The 21,343-nt window shown below is 41.5% G+C and overlaps 2 protein-coding genes across 3 annotated transcripts; one reads left to right on the top strand and one right to left on the bottom strand.

The window, feature by feature from the left end:
- Nucleotides 1–286: 286 nt before the first annotated feature.
- Nucleotides 287–4,558, top strand: LOC119275233 (prefoldin subunit 6-like). Of its 2 annotated transcripts, none has more exons than XM_037556042.1 (6): nucleotides 287–518; nucleotides 1,218–1,419; nucleotides 1,521–1,591; nucleotides 1,681–1,805; nucleotides 1,887–1,947; nucleotides 4,213–4,558. In XM_037556042.1, the coding sequence occupies exons 2-6, from the start codon at nucleotides 1,326–1,328 to the stop codon at nucleotides 4,264–4,266; spliced, it is 405 nt and encodes a 134-aa protein (XP_037411939.1). In that variant the 5' UTR covers nucleotides 287–518; nucleotides 1,218–1,325; the 3' UTR covers nucleotides 4,267–4,558. The 2 variants fall into 2 exon arrangements, with proteins under 2 accessions (XP_037411939.1, XP_037411938.1); XM_037556041.1 differs by having other exon boundaries at nucleotides 288–518; nucleotides 1,214–1,419.
- Nucleotides 4,559–8,088: 3,530 nt separating this feature from the next.
- Nucleotides 8,089–11,016, bottom strand: LOC119275232 (tRNA (guanine(10)-N2)-methyltransferase homolog). The gene is made up of 6 exons (XM_037556040.1): nucleotides 10,687–11,016; nucleotides 10,361–10,572; nucleotides 9,943–10,260; nucleotides 9,792–9,866; nucleotides 9,582–9,656; nucleotides 8,089–9,031 (listed from the first exon to the last, which is right to left on the bottom strand). Exons 1-6 carry the CDS (start codon nucleotides 10,886–10,888, stop codon nucleotides 8,486–8,488), a joined length of 1,428 nt encoding a protein of 475 aa, XP_037411937.1. The 5' UTR covers nucleotides 10,889–11,016; the 3' UTR covers nucleotides 8,089–8,485.
- Between the last annotated feature and the right edge of the window lie 10,327 nt (nucleotides 11,017–21,343).

The following is a 21,343-nucleotide window of genomic DNA, read 5'->3' as shown; positions in this document are numbered from 1 at the left end:
ATGGAGGAAACCGGCGGCAGGGGAGTCAAAAACTCAACGAGAGAAGGAAAACCCTAGCGTGAGGGAACTGCGCACGGGTGCTGCATTATTATGTATGGACACGTTCATACGTGTATGTGGACATTTGGTGATCCATGTTTTTCCAGATGAATTTGATGATCCATGTTGAAGATGCCTTTTTTTTAAAACTGGAGACGGCCTTAGTCTCTCTTTTTTTTTGGAACAGGCCCAGGCAGTCTATCTAGCACTGGCCAGCCTAATTTCCATTTCGATTCTCAGGCCCAGACCAGGCACATATTCCCCGCATAGAGCCCAGGTGACCAACCAAACAGGCCCTCCCACCGCCGCTCCCGATTACTTCAGCCGCCGGCCGCCGCCACTGCCGCCATCCCCGGCTAGAGCTTCTCCGTCCCCTACCCCTATAGACCGCGATCTCCTCCTGAACCACCGGCCGGGACTGCTGCTCCGCTTGCTCTCCCCCGTCGGAGATCAGCCCGGAGCGACTTTCGTCTTTCTGGGTAAACCCTAGTCTCAATCGATTTTTGTTTTTCTTTCGTCCGTGCTGCGAAAAACCGAGGCTTTTCGAGGGATTCCGTGCGCCTCTTACGGAGTCTGCTGTTGCCGTGGACGTTTGTGTCGGTGCGACTGCGTCGGAAATTCGCCGGCGCATTCACCGCTGGCTGTATGCTTGGGATCTCGGAGCTCGTAGGATTCTCATTTGGAGCGTAGAGCTGGGCGCCGGATCCCTTTGTTTATTTATCGATGGATGCGCCAGAGAACTATTTGATCTTGCTGTCCGGAATGTGCTGCCCATTGCCTTGTGGTATTTTTGGCGGTGTAGATTCACTGCTTCTGTGACCATCCCATACGCCCAATCTTTTGCGCCAAACATTTTCCTAAACTGCAGTGTAGTTTGTTGAGAATGCAAATGAAATAGAATCTAGATGTGCCATAGTTATTGCACATCCAAGTGACACAATCAAGTATGAAAAGAAAAAGAAAAGGCAAAAAGAAATTCCCACACGAATCTCCGCGTAAGATCAATGACATAGGGCTTAGATGTGCAATACTTATAGCACATCTAGATGTGCTTTAGCAAAACTGAATGAAATATGTTGGATAAGAGTTTGGATGTCATCTATGTGTGAGCTATTCCCATAGGACTCACACGCGAAGATTTGATTTAGCTTTGTCGCTCTCCATGCTGTTTCAGGTAGTGCGGACGCTACAGAAAGCCCAAACCCGGAAACAGAGAAGACAACGCCACATCTACATTTGCACTCCCACGCTTAAAGCCGGCGGCGGCGGAGGAAGCAGGGACAGCCATGGCGTCGTCGTTGGCAACGGCACCGGCTGCTGTACGCGATATGCAGCGCGACCTCGAGTCCCAGGCCAACGCCCTCAGCAAGATCCAGAAAGGCACGTGCGCTTTCCCGGCCCGCAAATCCCTTGAGAGGGGGAGACGAACCCGTCCCTCCCTGCTCGCAACCCTAACTCTATCTCTTCTGCCCCCCTTGCAGACATCTCCAAGAATCACGAGGTCCGCAAGCAGTTCACCATCCAGGTCGGCGAGAATGAACTCGTCCTCAAGGCATGAACACACACTTCCTTGGTTCAACTTTGTTCCGATTGGTGATTTGCGTGAGTACCTGGTTTGATCTAGTTTGGCTTTGTGCGTAGGAGCTGGAGCTGCTGAATGAAGGGGCGAACGTGTACAAGCTGATCGGGCCAGTTTTGGTCAAGCAGGACAACGCGGAGGCGAAGGCCAACATCAAGAAGCGCATCGAGTACATCACGGCTGAGCTGTGAGTGGCTATGAGCTGATCTGTACCGGTTTTGAATTGTGTTGATGCTGTGATGAAGGTGTGGAATTACTTTCTTTGCAGAAAGAGAATGGATCGGGCGCTTAAGGACTTGGAGGAGAAACAGAATAGCAAGAAGGAATTGGTATGTTACTGTTTCCTTATCAATTTTGTTTGGGCTGCTTGACCACATAAGGAAAACCATTAGAAGATGATATGTGGAACTTACCTAGATTAATTTTTGGTATGTGAATACTGTTTGGACTTGTTTGGAGTGCGGGAGCGACTTTAATTGTCTTGGTAAACCATATGTTCTGTCATCTCTGTTTTTTTGAACAACATAGTTATGGTGTCCTTGAATTTGTAGAGCTGCACAATGCTAACATGCGTGGCACTTTCTGAACTTTGTCTGTATAGTGCATTATAGTTTTTAAAAAAGTAAGTTGAGCTGGATACAGTGACACTGATGGAAGTTGAAAAATGACTGACGTTGTCCGAGAAAAATGATAATGAGGTGATGTGATAAAGGGGGAAACTACAGAGAACCTATGGTCCTGAGTGGAGAAGAAATTAAGACAGGATTAAAATAATTCCAGCATCAGTACTAATTAAGACTTATGAGAGGATTCAGTGCATGAGAGAGAACAAAATGGTGTGATAAAAACGTGGTAGTACTTGTATATATGTACTGTGAGCTCATGCTACCTTGTTTCCTTATCTCATTATCTGTTTTTAAACTTAATCTGGCTAGCTAGGATTATTTGGCAGTAGCCATCACATGACCAAATCTCTGCAACATAAGGTTACATCAATTTTGCACGCCTTCAATTGTCAAGCTTTCCTGACTGTTATCTGCAGCTTGTCAGTACCATTCTGGTGGCAGTTCCGGTTTGACTCTTGGTATATAGAATGATTTGGTAGCAGGCTAATCCAGTGCGCTATTCCAGGGGATAAATAATCAAATTTGTACATAAAGCAACAAGGTTCTGGTTCCCGGGCTTGAATTCAACTCAGAAACCAAACCCAAGTAGCTTGCTGGCCCAGTGATGCTGTGGTATCGTAGACAAACGCTGATCAAACAAAATTTTCAAACGGTAATGGTCTATATGTACCATAAACATGCGCCCCCATAGGTACGGTCGCTAGTGCCGCACAACATGTACAAGGCCGATGAGCTCCCTCTCATAGGCTGCTAGTTTGGCATGTTGCCAGAGGCCCTGAACCTTGATGCAAAATTGCCCCGAGACCGCTGCCCGACATATCACATTCCACCACAAAGTCGAGGGCGAAATCAGGGAGGTGCAGCACGCGCGCTGTGGTGAGAGTGGTCTTCAAGGGAGCAAAGGCTGTGGCAGCCTCAGTTGTCCATACAAATGCTTCCTTCCGGAGGAGCTTGGTGAGGGGTGCAGCGATGGTGGCATGGTGCCAAAGTAACGGTTGAATTTACGATAGTAGCCAGCTAATCCTAAGAAGCCAGACACTGCCCGTACAGACTTGGGTGCTGGCCAATGAGCTACAGCCTGAACCTTTTGTTGATCTATAGCCACACCCTTGGATGAAATCACGTGCCCTGAGATATGCGACAGTGATCTCGCCGGAAGAGCACTTAGAGCGCTTGACGAAGAGGTGGTGTTGATGCAGTGTGAGGAGGACCACACAAACATGTCGGAGTTGTTCTGACCAAGAGGTGCTGTGTAGGATGGAACAGCCACTTCCTATTCATGTGAGCGGTAATGGAGAAAAGTTGTGTGGAGGCGATAGATTTGGAAAATGCAAATCGTGTTTTCCTATTTTACCCATCCAAATTGCATATACTTGCCTTAACACTAAGCCTAACCAGAACTAACCAAAACTGGTTTTCCTAAAAATCCTCCGAAAACTCGTTTTCCAAAATCCCACATCTAACTATCAGTATCCAAACAAACCACTTTGGCCCTTTTTGATTCACATTAATCCAAGAACGCAGGAATATGAAAAATCTAGGAATTAGATGGCATAACATGTTGAAGCATATATGCCCGTTGGTTACTGGAAACACATGAATACGAAATAGGAGTCCTTTTTGAAAGATTAAGTGTGCGCCATATTTCTCACGGAAACGAAGGAAAATCTCTGAGGTTGGATCCAACAGAAATATTCCTTTGGAATTGCATACAAAGTAGTCCCAAGATTTTATGGGTTCTAATCCTATAAATCAAATAAGCTTTGAAATTAGGAAACAAAATATAATAGATTGCTTTGAATAAAAGAGGCCCTTAAATTCTACCTCCATGATGGTCATCCTCGTCACGACAATTCACTACTTTGCCATGAAATTAACTACCCGCAATACTGTATGACTATTCAGTTAACTCTGCAATGCTCAGAAGAATTGCCCAATTTCTTTTATTAATGTGTTTTTGCTAAGCAGATAATCAAGCTGCAACAGAAGATGCAGGCTGTACAAGCAAAGGCGCAGGCATAAATGAAGGGCTCCCTGCATTAGGGCCTTTGTCCTCCCAAATGTTGGGTCTAGCCTTGTGTTATCTATCCCCTAAAAAGGTGAAAGAAATCTGTAGTGTTCAGAGATTGAGAGAAGTTCAAGGTTTGTGTAGTGAGAGATTTTGTTTGGGAGTGGATACTTGGTTGAAGATGTACGTCTTGCTGGTTTCTAGTAATATGCTTGAATTGACTTTTATTTTGAGAAGGAATTGGATCAATCTTTTCATGCACCATTTTATTTCTTCTATCTTTGCTTATGTTGATTAATAGATTCATTTTTTGGCAATGGTGTTGGGAAGTTTTTTATTTTGTGTGGGAGACCTTGATATTTGAGTATGTGAATTCTTGCCGGTTATCTTTTATTTTTGAGCTAATTTTGTCTGACATCTTGGTGCTCCTATTCTGCGAAATAGCGCTTGCCTACTGCAAGATAGAACATCGTCTTGCCTGAAGGGATTTAGTCTCATGACTGGCCCAATAAAGTGCTTTCATGTGGTTTCATGGGAGCGGTTTTGGGAGGCTATGGGAGGACTTGAGAATGGATCAAGTTATGGTATGAATGTGATACAGACATGTCTATCTATGAAGACTTTAAGGTACTCCCTCCGTTCGGAATTACTCGTTCAAGAAATGAATGTATCTAGATGTATTTTAGTTGTAGATACATCCATTTTTATCTATTTTTGAGACAAGTAATTCCGACGGAGGGAGTATGTGATATAGACTTAGTTATATATGATATGATTCTTAACCAAGGGGACCTCAAGTTCTGAACGTGATACAAATTTGGCTATTTTACAATAAGACTTGAGGAGTTGATCGATCGACTTGACTCGTATATGCACCAAATATTCAACGTCAAAATCCTGATATCCACCTACTAAGTAACTGTATGTGGCAGTCGTACATTAGCACCGTAAACAGAGGAAATGCAAACTGCTAAGCTGCAATTGGTATGGGCGTATGGCAGATGGCAGAGATAGAAGCTTGCAAAGTACTATTCCCTCCGTCCCAAAAAAAAATATAAGATTGTTTTTGACACTATGATGTCAGTGTCAAAAATGATCTTATATTTTTTGGGTTAGTGTCAAAAACGATCTTATATTTTTTTGGGACGGAGGGGAGTACTTGTGCACATGGAAGGATCCTATTTACAGGTTTCACGTTGTGAAGCAGGAGAAAAACTCAACCAGAATTTCGTCATCCATGTCGACGCCTAGATGGACCTCATTGTCGCCGGGGACTTTGACAAATTTTAACTACTGGTAGTTACCTCCTACTTAGTTTGCTGCCACCTGTCCCGTTGTGCATGTACGAAAAGGTCTTACCGGGTTGAAATGGATCCGTTAACAGTCAACTCACTAGATTGTTTAATTAACCAATTAGAAAATTGAACGTACTATCGCAACAACCTACAACAAATCTGCTAATTTCTTGGCCACATGCACATGGATCACGCTGAATGGATAAGTGACTAGTAGCATAGTATATCTACCCCGTACTTTCAAGTTCCAACAACGACCAGCTTATGTACTTTTTGTTGTGAACGATCAGATTATATACTTTTTACTCTCTGGAAAATCAGTGTCCTTCATACTCCATTCTTGAAAGAGACGATTTTGTTATACATACTCCATTCTCAAAAGTAATGAGTTTGTTATACATGCCCCATACAATATACTCTTTATATAGGAATGAGTATGTAGTATCTGTCCTATAAAAAAGAGGATGTAGTATTTGTCCCGTAGAAAAAGAGTATGTAGTATTTGTCCCATAAAAAAAGGATGTAGTATCTGTACCGGAGAAAAAGTATGTAGTATATGTGTATTTTCAGTTAAGAATGGGGACACGGGGACCATGTGCTTTTTGATATACTTCTCGTTTCTCATAAACCTAGTTTTATTCAACAAGTGAGGGTATTCTTAAGAATGTAGTGTATGAAAAAGTAGTATGAAATATATATATATAAAAAAAGTAGTATGGTGTATAAAGAAGTTCTTTGAAGTACATGGTATTTTATAAAGAATGGAGTATATGGTTGGTGTATTTCAAAAAAAAAAAGAGTGTCTCCGACAAGAGTATAGACTCTAAATAAAGAGTATGTCTGAATGAACAAAATACACGAAGATACCAAGATATTGAAAGGCATATTCAAAATGTTCTCTCCACATGTACAGGTACAAGTACTATAGTATATTGTGAGATTGCCTCTTGAAAAATTACGTAACTGTAGTATAAAATTAAATGAAGTATCTATGACATACTACACCTTGAAGCAACTGCATATACTAGCTAGAAGACTTCTTTGAGGACATGGGTTGTTTGTCTGATGATGATGCGTGCTAATGCATGTGCATACACAAATCTATGACTTAATGATCAACTTAATATACCCATCAGAGCACAGGAGCAGTCATCGTTGTCTCGACACAGGAGCAGTCATCGGTTGTGAGCAGCCGTTCGTCGTTGTTGCCGGGAGTAGTCACTAGTCGGTTGTGTGCAGTTGTATGTATATCATCGTGGCCACCACTGTGCGAGACCATTCACACGTAAGGCCAGGTACAGTCGTTCGTCGTGGCAGAGATGAAGTCGTAGGTCTCCGATCCATGCAACGCTAAAGCAAGCAGTCATCGATATATGAAGCCGTACACTATCGGTGCCGCCGCCGCCCGTCAGAGCAGTCACATATTGGTTGTTGGTGCTTGTTGAGGCTGAGTAGGGATAGCCCGTACAATGTAGCCACGGTCGCAGGTTGTGTCGCCGGCGGTGCAGTAACATGGAAAATTGATCCATGCACACAAAAAAAAGCCAGAAAGAGATTAGCATGATGTATGTGCATGAAAATAAGAACAATTAAAAATCAGCTAGCATGATGCGTGTGTGGAAATCACATAAAGGTGCATGAAATGTTACCTCCTTTTACTTCTAATGATTTATCCCGATTCAGCTTCCTCTCGTAAAGAGAGAGCAGATGAATCAAGTCAAGCCCATTAGTAAAATGAAATTTTTGTGCGCCACTGCTTGGCCGTGAAAAAGGGAAATCAATTAGCAAGACACATGGATGGAAAACAGTCACATTATTGCGTACCTCGATCTCTTTTGGTAATTTCCATCGATCCTAATCTTGTTAATGGATGGGGAAGAGAGAGAAAGACAAAGATGATTATTGTTAGGTTGCATCCAGATCTGATTTTTCTAAACGAACCTTGCCTCCGATCAGTTATAGTACTATGTATACACAGCGAAGACCAAACAAAGAACAGAAGTACCAAGAAAATCGGACCGGCCAACCAACCAACCGGGCTCCAAAAATATCAGTTTTCCTCGACCCGCAACCCATTAAGAAAATCAATCCTCAACACCGTGATGAGATCGTACGGCAGTAAGGATAGGGGTAGTTACCCCTTAGTGGTAGAATGCATTTTCCCTATATATATATATATATATATATATATATATATATATATATATATATATATATATATATATATATATATAATGCAATTTGATTGTGAGAGACATTACAATGGGAGAGTGAGGGAGCCTGACATGCATGTGGATTCTGAAGCTACGGAGCATATGTCAGACCCGATTGATCTTGAACCACCAGAATAAGACCCGATATTGAACCATCAGAATAAGTATGCCTTTGTTGCAACGCATGAGCAATTAACTAGTTGAACCAATATTTCAGGCAGGAGGCGGCGTTTTCTTTGGCTCACACCAACAATTTTTGGGATATATAAAAGGGGTATTGGGGATCGGTTAGAGTGTGCTAACTCGACAAAACGGTTTTCCGGGAGTAAAGGTTTTTTGGGGATGGATTAGAGTTGCCCTTACACCAGAAAGAATGGGAAACTAAGCAGTAGCCGGAAACGCAAAGTAGGAAAAAGAAGTGAAAAGAAAAACTACAGCTCCTCATCAAAATGAGCTAGCGTGGCATGATACTCCCTCTGTCCGGAAATATTTGTCATCAAAATGAATAAAATGGGATGTATCTAGATGTATTTTAGTTCTAGATACATCTCTTTTTTGTCCATTTTGATGACAAGTATTTTCGGACGGAGGGAGTATAAGTTAGTGTGCATCATACAGCTCCTATCACTGACTAGCACTAGCTTGTAAACAGTAAACCTAGCACAAACCACACAAGAGCCCTTACTGAAGGATAGAAAAATTGTCATCCCAGAGTGTTTTCATCACTACACGTACTTTCCCCTGTACTTCGGCTTGGAATCTTTATCAAATTTGGGCCTCCCATCATGCTCCGCCGGGCTGAACACGGCGGAGTGCAGGTTGCCCTCCTCCATCCATTTCTGGTGGTTCTCCCTGAACTCCTGGTGCCGCTCCTCGCCGATCCTCTTGACCTCGTCTGTGTAGGGCTCGACCTTCACCATCGTCAGCAGAACCCGGCTGTACCGCAGGCTTAGGATCTGCTCGCAGGAGGAGACCAGCTTGAAGCAGGGGTGCTCCGGGAATTTTGCTACGTCGGCAACATCATCATCCCGCAAGACCGGGTAGAAGAAGACCAGCCTGCCACCAATCACCAGCATTCTCGCAGCAAGGAGGAGGAGGTCGTGAACACATTCTGCGAGACTGTATGGAGCGGTTGATGGAATATGGTTCTCTCTCTTGTCGTCCGGAACTATGTACGGAGGGATGATGCCTTTTAGGAGCTTCCGACCGCCCGACTTTCGCCCACCAGCTCGGACACCATATGGGGGGTCGCAGATGATTGCATCAAATATCTGGTGACAAAAGCAGCAGTAGTTTATCATTTCTTGTGACCAAGATAATAGATAACCTCCTAATAATAGCATCCAAGGAAAGATGGAATGTTCAGTTGTAGTAGGACCATAATGCAATGTTTTTTCTTGACTGGCCCACAATGCAATGTTAACATAGTGCAGTTGTTCTATCACACAATAGTCTAAAGGTTGGTATATATATATGCTCCAAGTACAGCTTTCAAGGAGTATTAAGCAAATAATAACCATCAATTGTTTTCTCATGGGACTAAAAAACAAACATTTCATGGTGAATTTGTTTCAAAGATGGCTAGACAAACCACATGAAGGTCATATAAGCATTCAACTATGTGACTGTGAGTATCATGTCATGTGCATCCATGGAAGACTTCAAGCACAACTACAACATTCGGTGGCATTAATTTGTGCACAAGGGACGTAGTTGCTGATACTTTTCCTCACTTCCAATCAGTCAGCAATGAACACTTCCAAAGCTGCGATAGTGATGCACTGAAACATTGCATAAACAATAGAAAATGCAGCATAGTACCTCCTTCAATCCTGGACGCCAAGGTGGTAGGTTGTTATCAGCTCGTAGCACACACAAAGGCTCTGGCAACTTGTACTAAATAAGATAATATGGTCAGCACATTATATGAAACATGCAAGAAGATGTCATCACTACTTCAAGATACTAATAATGATGATTCAGAACAGTCTCATGGCAGGCATGCAAGAAGCTTCTCTGAACTATGATTACCTGCTCAAAGTTGCTCCAAATATTGCAATGAGGGCCACGTCCATCCCGCACAACTCTTATATCAATATCTGCACCCTGAAAGAACTTAATAAGCATGACATTGCCTGACAAAAAGGAGAGCGGTGTATTTATTTCTGCGATAAGCACAAACCATAGTCATGGCTCCAAAATGTGCAGCAGCCACTAAAATGCTCCCGGTGCCAACAAAAGGGTCATACACAAGTTTCCCAGGCCGTGCGAGCCCTTGGTTGGCCATGAGAAACGCCATTTCACAGTCCATCGCAGTCGGACCAATGTACTTCCTGCTCTTCAACTCATATGTCGGCACTACATGCCTATCTGCTGCTCCAACCAGCCGGCCAAAGAATACCGTCTTCTGAGCAACTGGTGGCAGGCCATTTTGTGGCCCATAATCATCGGTCTCCAAGACAAAGAACTTGTGATCGGGCTTCTTCAAATTAACACGGCCCTAAACAAGAGGAACATCACCGATCATAAAGGAAAGAACAATTGGCATTCACAAATGCCTTGAAATTAATAGCACAAGGTAGAAAAATTGTGGCAGTAACCTTGAATGGAATGTAAGTGAACCTCTTTATAATCGCATTCTGTTCTTCGAAGCTGACCGCCTTGCCGAAGCTGTCGACGACAATCTTGAACGAGCTTTCCGGCGTCAGGTACGGCAGCTTCCTTTCGTCGGGGTACGCCCGTATCGCCTCCTCCAGTTCGTCGTAGGTGGCACCCTGCCCCCACAGCTCATAGATCCCCTTCACGAGCAGGCCTGGCACATGCGATGTCCGGGATAAACGCGAGAAGCTCGGCAGCGACGCATATCATGCAGGTTGCAGGCATGGTGCCAGAAATCAATAAACGATGACGAGGGCTGCTCGCTTACTGCGGTTGGCGGTCTGCGCGGCAACGCGCTCGTCGCCGGGGAGGCGAACGAGGTGGAAGGGGGAGTCTTCGTGGTGATTCTCGGGCATACGCCACTCTACAGCGGCCCCGGCGCCGGGGCCGCCGAAGAGCTCGGCGAGCGACTGCACTTCCGGCCGCCGGTAGTCGAGGAGCCTGTGGTAGAAGACGCAAAGGTACCACATCTCTTCCCCTCTGTTTTCTGCGTGCCTCCGGCAGGTCGACGGCGGCGGAGGGCGTGGCGTCTCCGGCGGCGGCGGGTGGAGGGAATCGAAAGCTGCGTGCGGGAAGGAAAGATCGAAGAGAAAACCTACGTAGACCACAGCACCCAATGGGCCTATCGACTCTACGGCCCAGACTGTAAATGAACTGCGCCCGCACTGCCAACAGCCCAGAAAATTAAAGACAGCCCGAGCTGTGAATCCACGCTCATTTACGTTTCCCTTCTTCCAAGTTCCAACAGCTCCGGTAAACCTCAAATAATTATCGTTTATAGAAAGTTGACGCAAAAGAAAGCTCTCCAACAACTCCAGTAAACTCAATTTTTTTACCGGATCCCGTACGCCCCCCTCCCCCTTTCCGAACTATACGGGAAGATAGCTCTTCCCATATAATTTGGCGGGTAAAAAATCGGCCAACAGTTCATGACGCGGGTCCTAGGCCACCGCACCGGCACCACGCCGGCATGCCACCCGCCTCGGCTTCCGAGCCTCACCACGCCTGCCGCCACCACAACCCCCATGTCGCGTTGCTCATCGCCCTGGTTGCTCTAACTGCTATCGCCACACCTCCTAGCATCATGTCACTGACTTACGGCCCCCGGAGACATTTAGAGAGAAATAGAAAAGGCAAGATTCTAGGGGAAGAAGTTTTACAGGAACCGAGAAGAGTAGTTGTCTAACAACTTCCCATAAATTATACAGTTATCCTATAAAATCATTTTTACGGGAAGGTTTTACAGAAGTTGCTCTTAGCCTAAGTTATTTTTAAGTTTGTCTTCTATGTCACTTGCACGGTTCCACATTTCAACCATTTCTTGTTAATTTTCTGGTTTTCTTTGAGTGGGTTTCTCTTTCTTCTGGGTTTTGCTTTGTTTTGGTTTTTAGTGTTTTTTGTTTCTTTTATTTTCCTATGTTTTTCTATTTATTATGCTTTCCGTTATTTTTTCATTTCTTGTTTTTTTCCCTTTTCACTTTTCATTTGTGTTTTCCACTTTAAATATTTTTTGAACTAATTTTACTTTAAAATAAATCTTATCGTTTAATATTTTTTTTCTATTCGAGTTTTTTTTTTCCACAATAGGAACATATATTTACACGTGTGACAACAATATGTTCAATATTTTATTTTAGAAATACATAAACTTTTAACATGTAAATATTTCAAGAAAATACGTGACAATTATTTTCAAATACATGAATACTATATTGGTTACATGATGAACAGTTTTCAAAGCGGTGTTTTTTAAATATGCAATTAATAATTTATAAATACATGAACATTTTTCAAGTATGTGATGAACATTATTAAACTACACGATAGGACTTTTGGATGTTATGAACAAGTTCAACCACGCGATGAACATTTTTAAAATATGCGACAAACATTTTTAAACACACAATGAATATTATTTTTTAATAATCAGTAAAATATTTCAAATAAGTGATGAATAATGTTTAAATACAAGATGAATATATTTCCAAATATGTGATGAACATCTTTCACATATGCAATGAACATTTTCTAAATATACGATGAATATTTTGCAAAGTACACGTACATTTTGTTATTCACCTCAATATAATTATGTTCCTTTTCAAATAATTGTCATTTTGTATGAAAATATGTTAGATAATTTTTTTTCTCGTAACATTCATACTACATACTCCCTCCGTCCCAAAATTCTTGTCTTAGATTAGTTTAGATATGGATGTATCTAATACTAAAATATGACTTGATACATCCGTATTTAGACAAATCTAAGACAAGAATTTTGGGACGGAGGGAGTACGTCGCGTGGCTCCCGTACCAACGGAGTACAACAAACATAATCAAAATGGCACTGGCGTCATACAGGTGGTTTGTCTACTATAATTGAGATTACTAATTAAGAGGTACTCCTTGCAAAGATCACTCCCGGGAACGTATCTGATGCACCAAGGTAATTGGTGCTACCGGTGCACCGGACCCTGTTGCACATTCAAAAATATTCAGAAAAATCCACAAAAAATTTATTGTATCGACACAACATCAATGTATGTTGTCGCAAAAATTTAAATCAAAATTCAAAACAATGCTCAAGATACAAAAATGACAAATTTAACCTCAATGTGCTAATGGGCCAAAAATGAAGCCCAACTTGTGTTATGTACTATTTAGTGTCAAATTTGTTATTTTTGTATCTCGAACAATGTTTCAAATATTTATTAAAAATTTTGTGACAACGTACATTGATGTTGTGTCAATGCACTAGATTTTTTCTGGATTTTTTCGAACATTTTTGAATGTGCAACGGGCGACCGGTGCACCGGTAGCACAAATTGCCCCGGTGCACCAGATACATTCCCGGTCACTCCCACCTTCTCAAACATTGACAAATGATGTATTGTATATGCGCCACTTGTCGCAACCTTAGAATTTTTTTGGTACATTCGTTTATTAAAAACGTTTTATCTCTTAAACCGTGCGTCCAAATCCCAAATCGTTTTTACCGTTGGATTTCCCGCATTGAGATATTCAAAACTAGATTCGATGTTAATAGACTTCAATGAACCTTTTTCATGAACACCCAGAAAGAAAAAAACAAACAAGCCAAAAACATAAAAAAAATCTCACCTTTTCTTCTCTTTTCGAAAGGCACGACCATGCCTCTTGTGGAAGCTAATATGCGCCTCCACAAGAAGCAAATAAGCGTCCCCCATGGGAACAGAAAAAATGTATTTATTTCCTTTTCTAAGTGGCACAGTTGTACCTGTCGCGGAATGTAATTTGTGCCTCTCACAGAAGAAAAAACGTTTTTTCTTCTACAAGCCGCACAATCGTACTTGCCATAGGAGCAAATCTGTGCCTAAACACATTTTTTTCTTTTCCGAGAGGCACAGTTATAGCTCTCACAGAAGCAAATATGTACCTCCTGCGAAAGTAAAAGAAAAGGTTTTTTTTGTATTTTTCTCTCTCTCTACTAAAACATAGGAAAAACTGGGTGAAAACCAAAACCCTGAAAAAACCAATCTAAAATCCAAAATTGTACAAAAAATTAAAAAAATAAAATCCGAAGAAAGCACTAGCATGCGACACGTGACGATGTCTGAAAGCGCCCCAAGCAACACTCTCTCAGCCCAGGGAAGTGACCTTAGCGGGCCCCTGCAAGGGGGTACCCCTTGATTAGTTGCTATCATGATACTAAATCTCTGAAATCACTAGTTGAGGAGTACTCGTTGCAAAGATCACTTCAACTTCTCCGGGTTGCGACAATTTAAGACTTTTCCCTTTTTCGTACATCCGTTTATTTAAAATGTTTTATCTCTTAAACCGTGCGTCCAAATCTTGAATTGCTTTCACCGTTGGATTTCTCGCGTCGAGGTCTTCAAAACTAGATCCCATGTTGATAGGTTTTGACGAATTTTTCTTTCACGAGAAAACCAGACGAAAAAACCGAACAGGAAGCACAGGTTTTTTCCCTTTCCGAAAAAGGCGCGCCCGTGCCTCTCACGAAATCACAACCGTGCCTCTCGCGGAAGCAAAACCGTGACTCTCGCAGAAAAAAGAAAGAAAGAGAAAACGCGTCTTTTTTCCCATTTCCGAGGAGGCACGACCGTGACTCTCGCAAAAGCACAACCGTGCCTCTCGCGGAAGGAAACAAAAAAGAAAATACGTTTTTTTCGTTTCCGAGGAGGCACGACCGTGACTCTCGCGAAAGCACAATCGTGCATCCCGAAAGCAAAACCGTGATTCTCACGAAAAGAAAAAAAAACAAAAAACACATTTTTCCCGTTTCCGAGAGGCATGGCTGTGACTCTCCCGAAAGCACAACGTGCCTCTTGTGGAAACAAAACCGTGACTCTCGTGAAAGGAAAAAAATAAAAAACATGTTTTTTTTTCATTTTCGAGAGGCACGGCCGTGACTCTCGCTAAAGCACAACCGTGCCTCTCGCAGAAGCAAAACTGTGACTCTCGCGAAAGGAAAAAAACAACAGAAAACATGTTTTTTTCTGTTTCTGAGAGGAACGACTGTGACTCTCGCGAAAGTAAAACCGTGCCTCTCGCGGAAGCAAAACCGTGACTCTCGCGAAAGAAAGAAAAAGAAAACGTGTTTTTTGCACGCACAAAAATTCAAATTTTTTTGATCGAAAAGCTAAGGAAGACCGGTGGAAAACCAAAACGTCGAAAAACCCGTTTAAAAAGCCGAAAACGCGTGCGGAAAAATAAAAAAAATTCGAAGGAAACGCCCAAAGCGCGGCACGTGGCAAACAGCTAAGAGCGCGCCAAATGGCGCTGATTGTTGCGAGGCTACTGAAGGAGTGCTCGTTACTAGTGGCTCCACGCGTTGGTTGCATGGGGGTGGGCGTAGCGACCACTCCTGTACCAACCGGGCGCTTGTGGGAAAGCCCATAATTGTGCCTCGGTTTTCCTTTTTAATTCTAGGTCTCATTCTTTTTCTGATTTTAATTTTTTGTCATTCTATCCTTTTCCTTTTCTTTTTACCAGGTTTTCTCATTTCACGTGGTTTTATTTTTCTTTGTTTTAAACTCAATTATTGTAATTTAATCCTTAACATTTTTTAGAAAATTGGTGAATATTTTTATAATTCTTAGGCATGTTGAAAAATTTGTTACTACTTTTGCAATAATTTGTGAATATTTTCTTAAATTGGCACCAATTTTAAATTAATTATTTATTTTCTATTCATAACATTTTTATAAATCAAAGGTTTTTTAAAATTATGAGATGTTTATATTAATATTTAAATATTTTTCCAGTTGATGTACTCCCTCTGTAAAGAAATATAAGAGCATTTAGATCACTACTTTGATGATCTAATCACACTTATATTTCTTTACGGAGGGAGTACATTTTAAATTGTTTGAGCAATTTTAAGTTAAACATTTTGTTAACTCTGTGATCATTTATAAAATTGTAAAACATTTTCAAATCATGATCATTTTTTTAATTCAGGGAACATCTTGAAAATTTTGGACAGGCATATTTCGAATGTATGATTTGATTTGTGCATATATTCTCTAAGTGTATGTAATTTTTGTTATTTCCACATTAAAATATATTTTCCTATGAAGAATTGATTAACGTTTTCCGATTTGTAGAGGGCTCATGCGAGGTCATGATGCCGTGCACAACTGTTATATAGTCCGAAAGGATGTGTGGTCCTAGGGTTCTTCGCTTCATGCTTTTCTTATTCAGCCTTTTTGGTACGACTCTTGTGATTTGTCTAGATTACACCAGTTTTTTTTCATATTTATTATTTACATTTTTTATTTTCATTTCCCGGGTGTTTACTTTTTTATGGCGCTCATACATACCCACATATACTTACCCCCTATGAATATATAGGTGCACACCCTACAACTACGAGCATCTCTGAAAGACTGAGCCGACACATCATCTTGAAATTGAGGAAGTCAACACAAGTTCGTCGTCACAGGTGCCTTCATAGTCGATGAGAAAGTCTCCTCCCATTGGACGCACATCGCTGGATGGAATAAAATAAATTCAGAAAAATGCGATCGCCAATGTCAAAGCTAGGACTTGTACCATGGTGGGCTGGGGATATAACTCTCCTCATAACCATCCAACCACAGATTGGTTGGCAATTTCAATATTATTTGTTTGTTTTACTTTCATTTTTTATTTCCCACCTTCAGTTATTTTTACCTTTTTGTTGCTTTTCATAGTTTTGTGAGCGGATTACTTTTATTTTTTGTCCTTTTAATCTCTCCATCTTCCTTTTCGTAAATACGCAAAGCTTGCGTATCGTTCATTGATAGGCAGGAGAGAAATAACAGAGGCATACATGAGAAATGAGAGGAGCACCACACAAGGTGTGAGAAAAACAATGAGAGATATGATGACCCACAAGTATAGGAGATCTATCGTAGTTCTTTTGATAAGTAAGAGTGTCGAACCCAACAAGGAGTAGAAGGAAATGATAAACGGTTTTCAGTAAGGTATTCTTTGTAAGTACTGAAATTATCGGTAACAGATAATTTTATGATAAGACAATTCGAAACGGGTGACAAGTAACAAAAGTAAACAAGGTGCAACAAGGTGGCCCAATCCTTTTTTAGCAAAGGACAAGTCTGGACGAACTCTTATATAAAACAAAGTGCTCCCAAGGACACATGAGAATTATCATCAAGCTAGTTTTCATCATGCTCATATGATTCACATTCGTTACTTTGATAATTTGATATGTGGGTGGACCGGTGCTTGGGTGCTGTCCTTACTTGTACAAGCCTCCCACTTATGATTAACCCCTCTCGCAAGCATCTGCAGCTATGAAAGAAGAATTAAGGTAAACCTAACCATACCATGAAACATATGGATCCAAATCAGCCTCTTACGAAGCAACGCATAAACTAGGGTTTAACCTTCTGCCACTCTAGCAACCCATCATCTATTTATTACTTCCCAATGCCTTCCCCTAGGCCCAAATTATGGTAAAGTGCCATGTAGTCGACATTCACATAACACCACTAGAGGTGATACAACATACATCTCATCAAAATATCGAACGAATACCAAATTCACATGATTACTAATAACAAGACTTCTCCCATGTCCCCAGGAATAAGCGTAACTACTCACAAAGCATATTCATGTTCATAATCAGAGGGGTACTAATAACATTAAGGATCTGAATATATAATCTTCCACCGAATAAACCAACTAGCATCAACTACAAGGAGTAATCAACACTACTATCAACCCACATGTATCAATATGAGGTTTTGAGACAGAGATCGGATACAAGAGATGAACTAGGGTTTGAGAGGAGATGGTGCTGGTGAAGATGTTGATGGAGATTGACCCCCTTTCAATGAGAGGATCGTTGGTGATGACGATGTCGATGATTTCCCCCTCCCGGAGGGATGTTTCCCCAGTAGAACAGCTCAGCCGGAGCTCTAGATTGGTCCTGCCCAGGTTCCGCCTCAAGACAGCAGTGCCTCATCCCGAAAGTTTCTCTGATTTTTTTTTCCAAGGCAAAAGACACCATATAGCAGAAGATGGGAGTTGGAGGCCTGCCAGGGAGCCCATGAGGTAGGGGGGGCGCCCAGGGGGGTAGGGCGTGCCCCCCTTTGGTGCTTTTTTCGTCCAATATTTTTTATATATTCCAAAACCGATCTCCATGAAGTTTCAGGATTTTTGGAGTTGTGCAGAATAGGTTTCTAATATTTGCTCCTTTTCCAGTCCAGAATTCCAGCTGTCGGCATTCTCCCTCTTCATGTAAACCTTATAAAATAAGAGAGAAAATACATAAGTATTGCGATATAACGTGTAATAATAGCCCATAATGCAATAAATATTGATATAAAAGCATGATGCAAAATGGACGTATCAACTCCCCCAAGCTTAAACCTCGCTTGTCCTCAAGCGAAAGCCGATATCAAAAAATATGTCCACGTGTTTAGAGATAGAGGTGTCGATAAAATAAAATACGGACATGAGGGCATCATGATCATATTTAGAACAACAACATATATTGTCATATGATTTATTATGCTAAAGTAACAATCTATTCACATGGTAAAGTATGAATCAGAAACTTCCTTGAAAACTAACAAATTACGATCTCAGTCATTGAAGCAATTGAAATTTATCATAACATCGAAAAGAGTCAATATAAGAGCTTTTCAGCAAGTCCACATACTCAACTATCATTTAGTTTTTCTCAATTGCTAACACTCACGCGATACTTATGGGTACAAAGTTTCAGTCGGACACAGAGAAAGATAGGGGCTTATAGTTTCGCCTCCCAACCTTTTACCTCAAGGGTAATGTCAACAATAATACTTTATGAAAACCTACATCCGGGTGGATATATATATCCAGATCTCTCCAACACACAGTGCTTGCCAAAGGATAAAGTGTAAAAAGGAAAGGTGAAGATCACCATGACTCTTTGATACGTCTCCATCGTATCTACTTTTCCAAACACTTTTGCCCTTGTTTTGGACTCTAACTTGCATGATTTGAATGGAACTAACCCGGACTGACGCTGTTTTCAGCAGAACTGCCATGGTGTTATTTTTGTGCAGAAATAAAAGTTCTCTGAATGACCTGAAAATCCACGGAGCAACTTTTCAGAATTAATAAAAAATACTGGCGAAAGAATTAGCGTCAAGGGGCCCACACCCTGTCCACGAGGGTGGGGGGCGCGCTCCCTCTCCTGGGGCACGCCCCTGCCTCGTGGGCCCCCTGGACGTCCACCGACCTCAACTCCAACTCCGTATATTTGCTTTTGCAGAGAAAAAAATCAGAGAGAAAGTTTCATCGTGTTTTACGATACGGAGCCGCCGCCAAGCCCTAATCTCTCTCAGGAGGGCTAATCTGGAGTCCGTTCGGGGCTCCAGAGAGGGGGATTCGTCGCCGTCGTCATCATCAACCATCCTCCATCACCAATTTCATGATGCTGACCGCCGTGCGTGAGTAATTCCATCGTAGGCTTGCTGGACGGTGATGGGTTGGATGAGATTTACCATGTAATCAAGTTAGTTTTGTTGGGGTTTTATCCACTATGTTCTGAGATTGATGTTGCTATGACTTTGCTATGCTTAATGCTTGTCACTAGGGCCCGAGTGCCATGATTTCAGATTTGAACCTATTATGTTTTCATGAATATATGTGAGTTCTTGATCCTATCTTGCAAGTCTATAGTCACCTATTATGTGTTATGATCCGACAACCCCGAAGTGACAATAATCAGGATACTTCTCGGTGATGACCGTAGTTTGAGGAGTTCATGTATTCACTATGTGTTAATGCTTTGGTCCGGTACTCTATTAAAAGGAGGCCTTAATATCCCTTAGTTTCCACTAGGACCCCGCTGCCATGGGAGGGTAGGACAAAAGATGTCATGCAAGTTCTTTTCCATAAGCATGTATGACTATATTCGGAATACATGCCTACATTACATTGATGAATTGGAGCTAGTTCTGTGTCACCCTATGTTATAACTATTACATGAGGAATCACATCCGACAAAATTATCCATCACTGATCCATTGCCTACGAGCTTTTCCCATATTGTGCTTTGCTTATTTACTTTACCGTTGCTACTATTACAACTACTACAAAACTGCTACTGTTACCGTTACTTCCATACTACTTTGCTACTAAATACTTTGCTGCAGATACTAAGTTATCCAGGTGTGGTTGAATTGACAACTCAACTGCTAATACTTGAGAATATTCTTTGGCTCCCCTTGTGTCGAATTAATAAATTTGGGTTGAATACTCTACCCTCGAAAACTGTTGCGATCCCCTATACTTGTGGGTTATCAAGACTATTTTCTGGCGCCGTTGCCGGGGAGCATAGCTCTATTCTTTGATTCACTTGGGATTTATATCTGGTGGTCACTATGAGGAACTTGAAAGACGAAAGAACTAAGATTTATCCCTCAACAATGAGGGGAGGTAAGGAACTGCCATCTAGCTCTGCACTAGATTCTCCTTCTATTATGAGTAAGCTTGCGACACCTAAACCTGCTTCTACTATTAATTCTGATATGTCGCATGTTATTGATGATGCCACTTCTACTATGCATGATACTTATGATGAAATTACTTCTATGCATGATTCTACTGTGCCAATAGGTGAATTTCTTGATGAACAACTTGCTAGGGTTAGAGAGAATGAAATTATTGAAAATGAAATTATTGAAGATAGTGATGATGAAGGTTCTCCCCCTAAGTATGAATTGCCTGTTGTTCCTGAGGGTTATGTTATGGATGAAGAAACCGCTAGAGATTTTCTTGCTTGCAATGATAGATCTGATCTTAAGAAGTTATTAGCTAAACTGAAACAGAAAACTCTAAATGCTAGAATGAAATATGACCCCGCTTTTTCTACTTCACCTATCTTTGTTACTGATAAGGATTATAAATTCTCTATTGATCCTGAGATAATTACTTTGGTTGAATCTGATCCTTTTTATGGCTATGAGTCTGAAACTGTTGTGGCACATCTTACTAAATTAAATGATATAGCCACCCTGTTCACTAATGATGAGAAATCTCGCTACTACTATATCCTTAAGATATTTCCATTCTCATTAAAGGGTGATGCTAAAACTTGGTTTAATTCTCTTGATCCTGGTTGTGTGCGTAGTCCACGGGATATGATTTATTACTTCTATGCTAAATATTTCACTACTCATAAGAAACAAGTTACCCTGAGGGAAATATATAATTTTGTGCAAACTGAAGAAGAGAGTCTCCCACAAGCTTGGGGGAGGCTTCTCCTGTTACTTAATGCTTTGCCTGATCATCCTCTTAAGAAAAATGAAATACTTGATATCTTTTATAATGGACTAACTGATGCTTCCAAGGACCACTTGAATAGTTGTGCTGGTTGTGTTTTCAGGGAAAGAACAGTCGATCAAGCTGAATTGCTATTGAATAAT

The sequence above is a fragment of the Triticum dicoccoides genome, chromosome 3B, assembly GCF_002162155.2.
Source record: "Triticum dicoccoides isolate Atlit2015 ecotype Zavitan chromosome 3B, WEW_v2.0, whole genome shotgun sequence".
Lineage (NCBI taxonomy): Eukaryota > Viridiplantae > Streptophyta > Magnoliopsida > Poales > Poaceae > Triticum > Triticum dicoccoides.
This window is presented reverse-complemented; position numbering and strand designations above follow the sequence as displayed.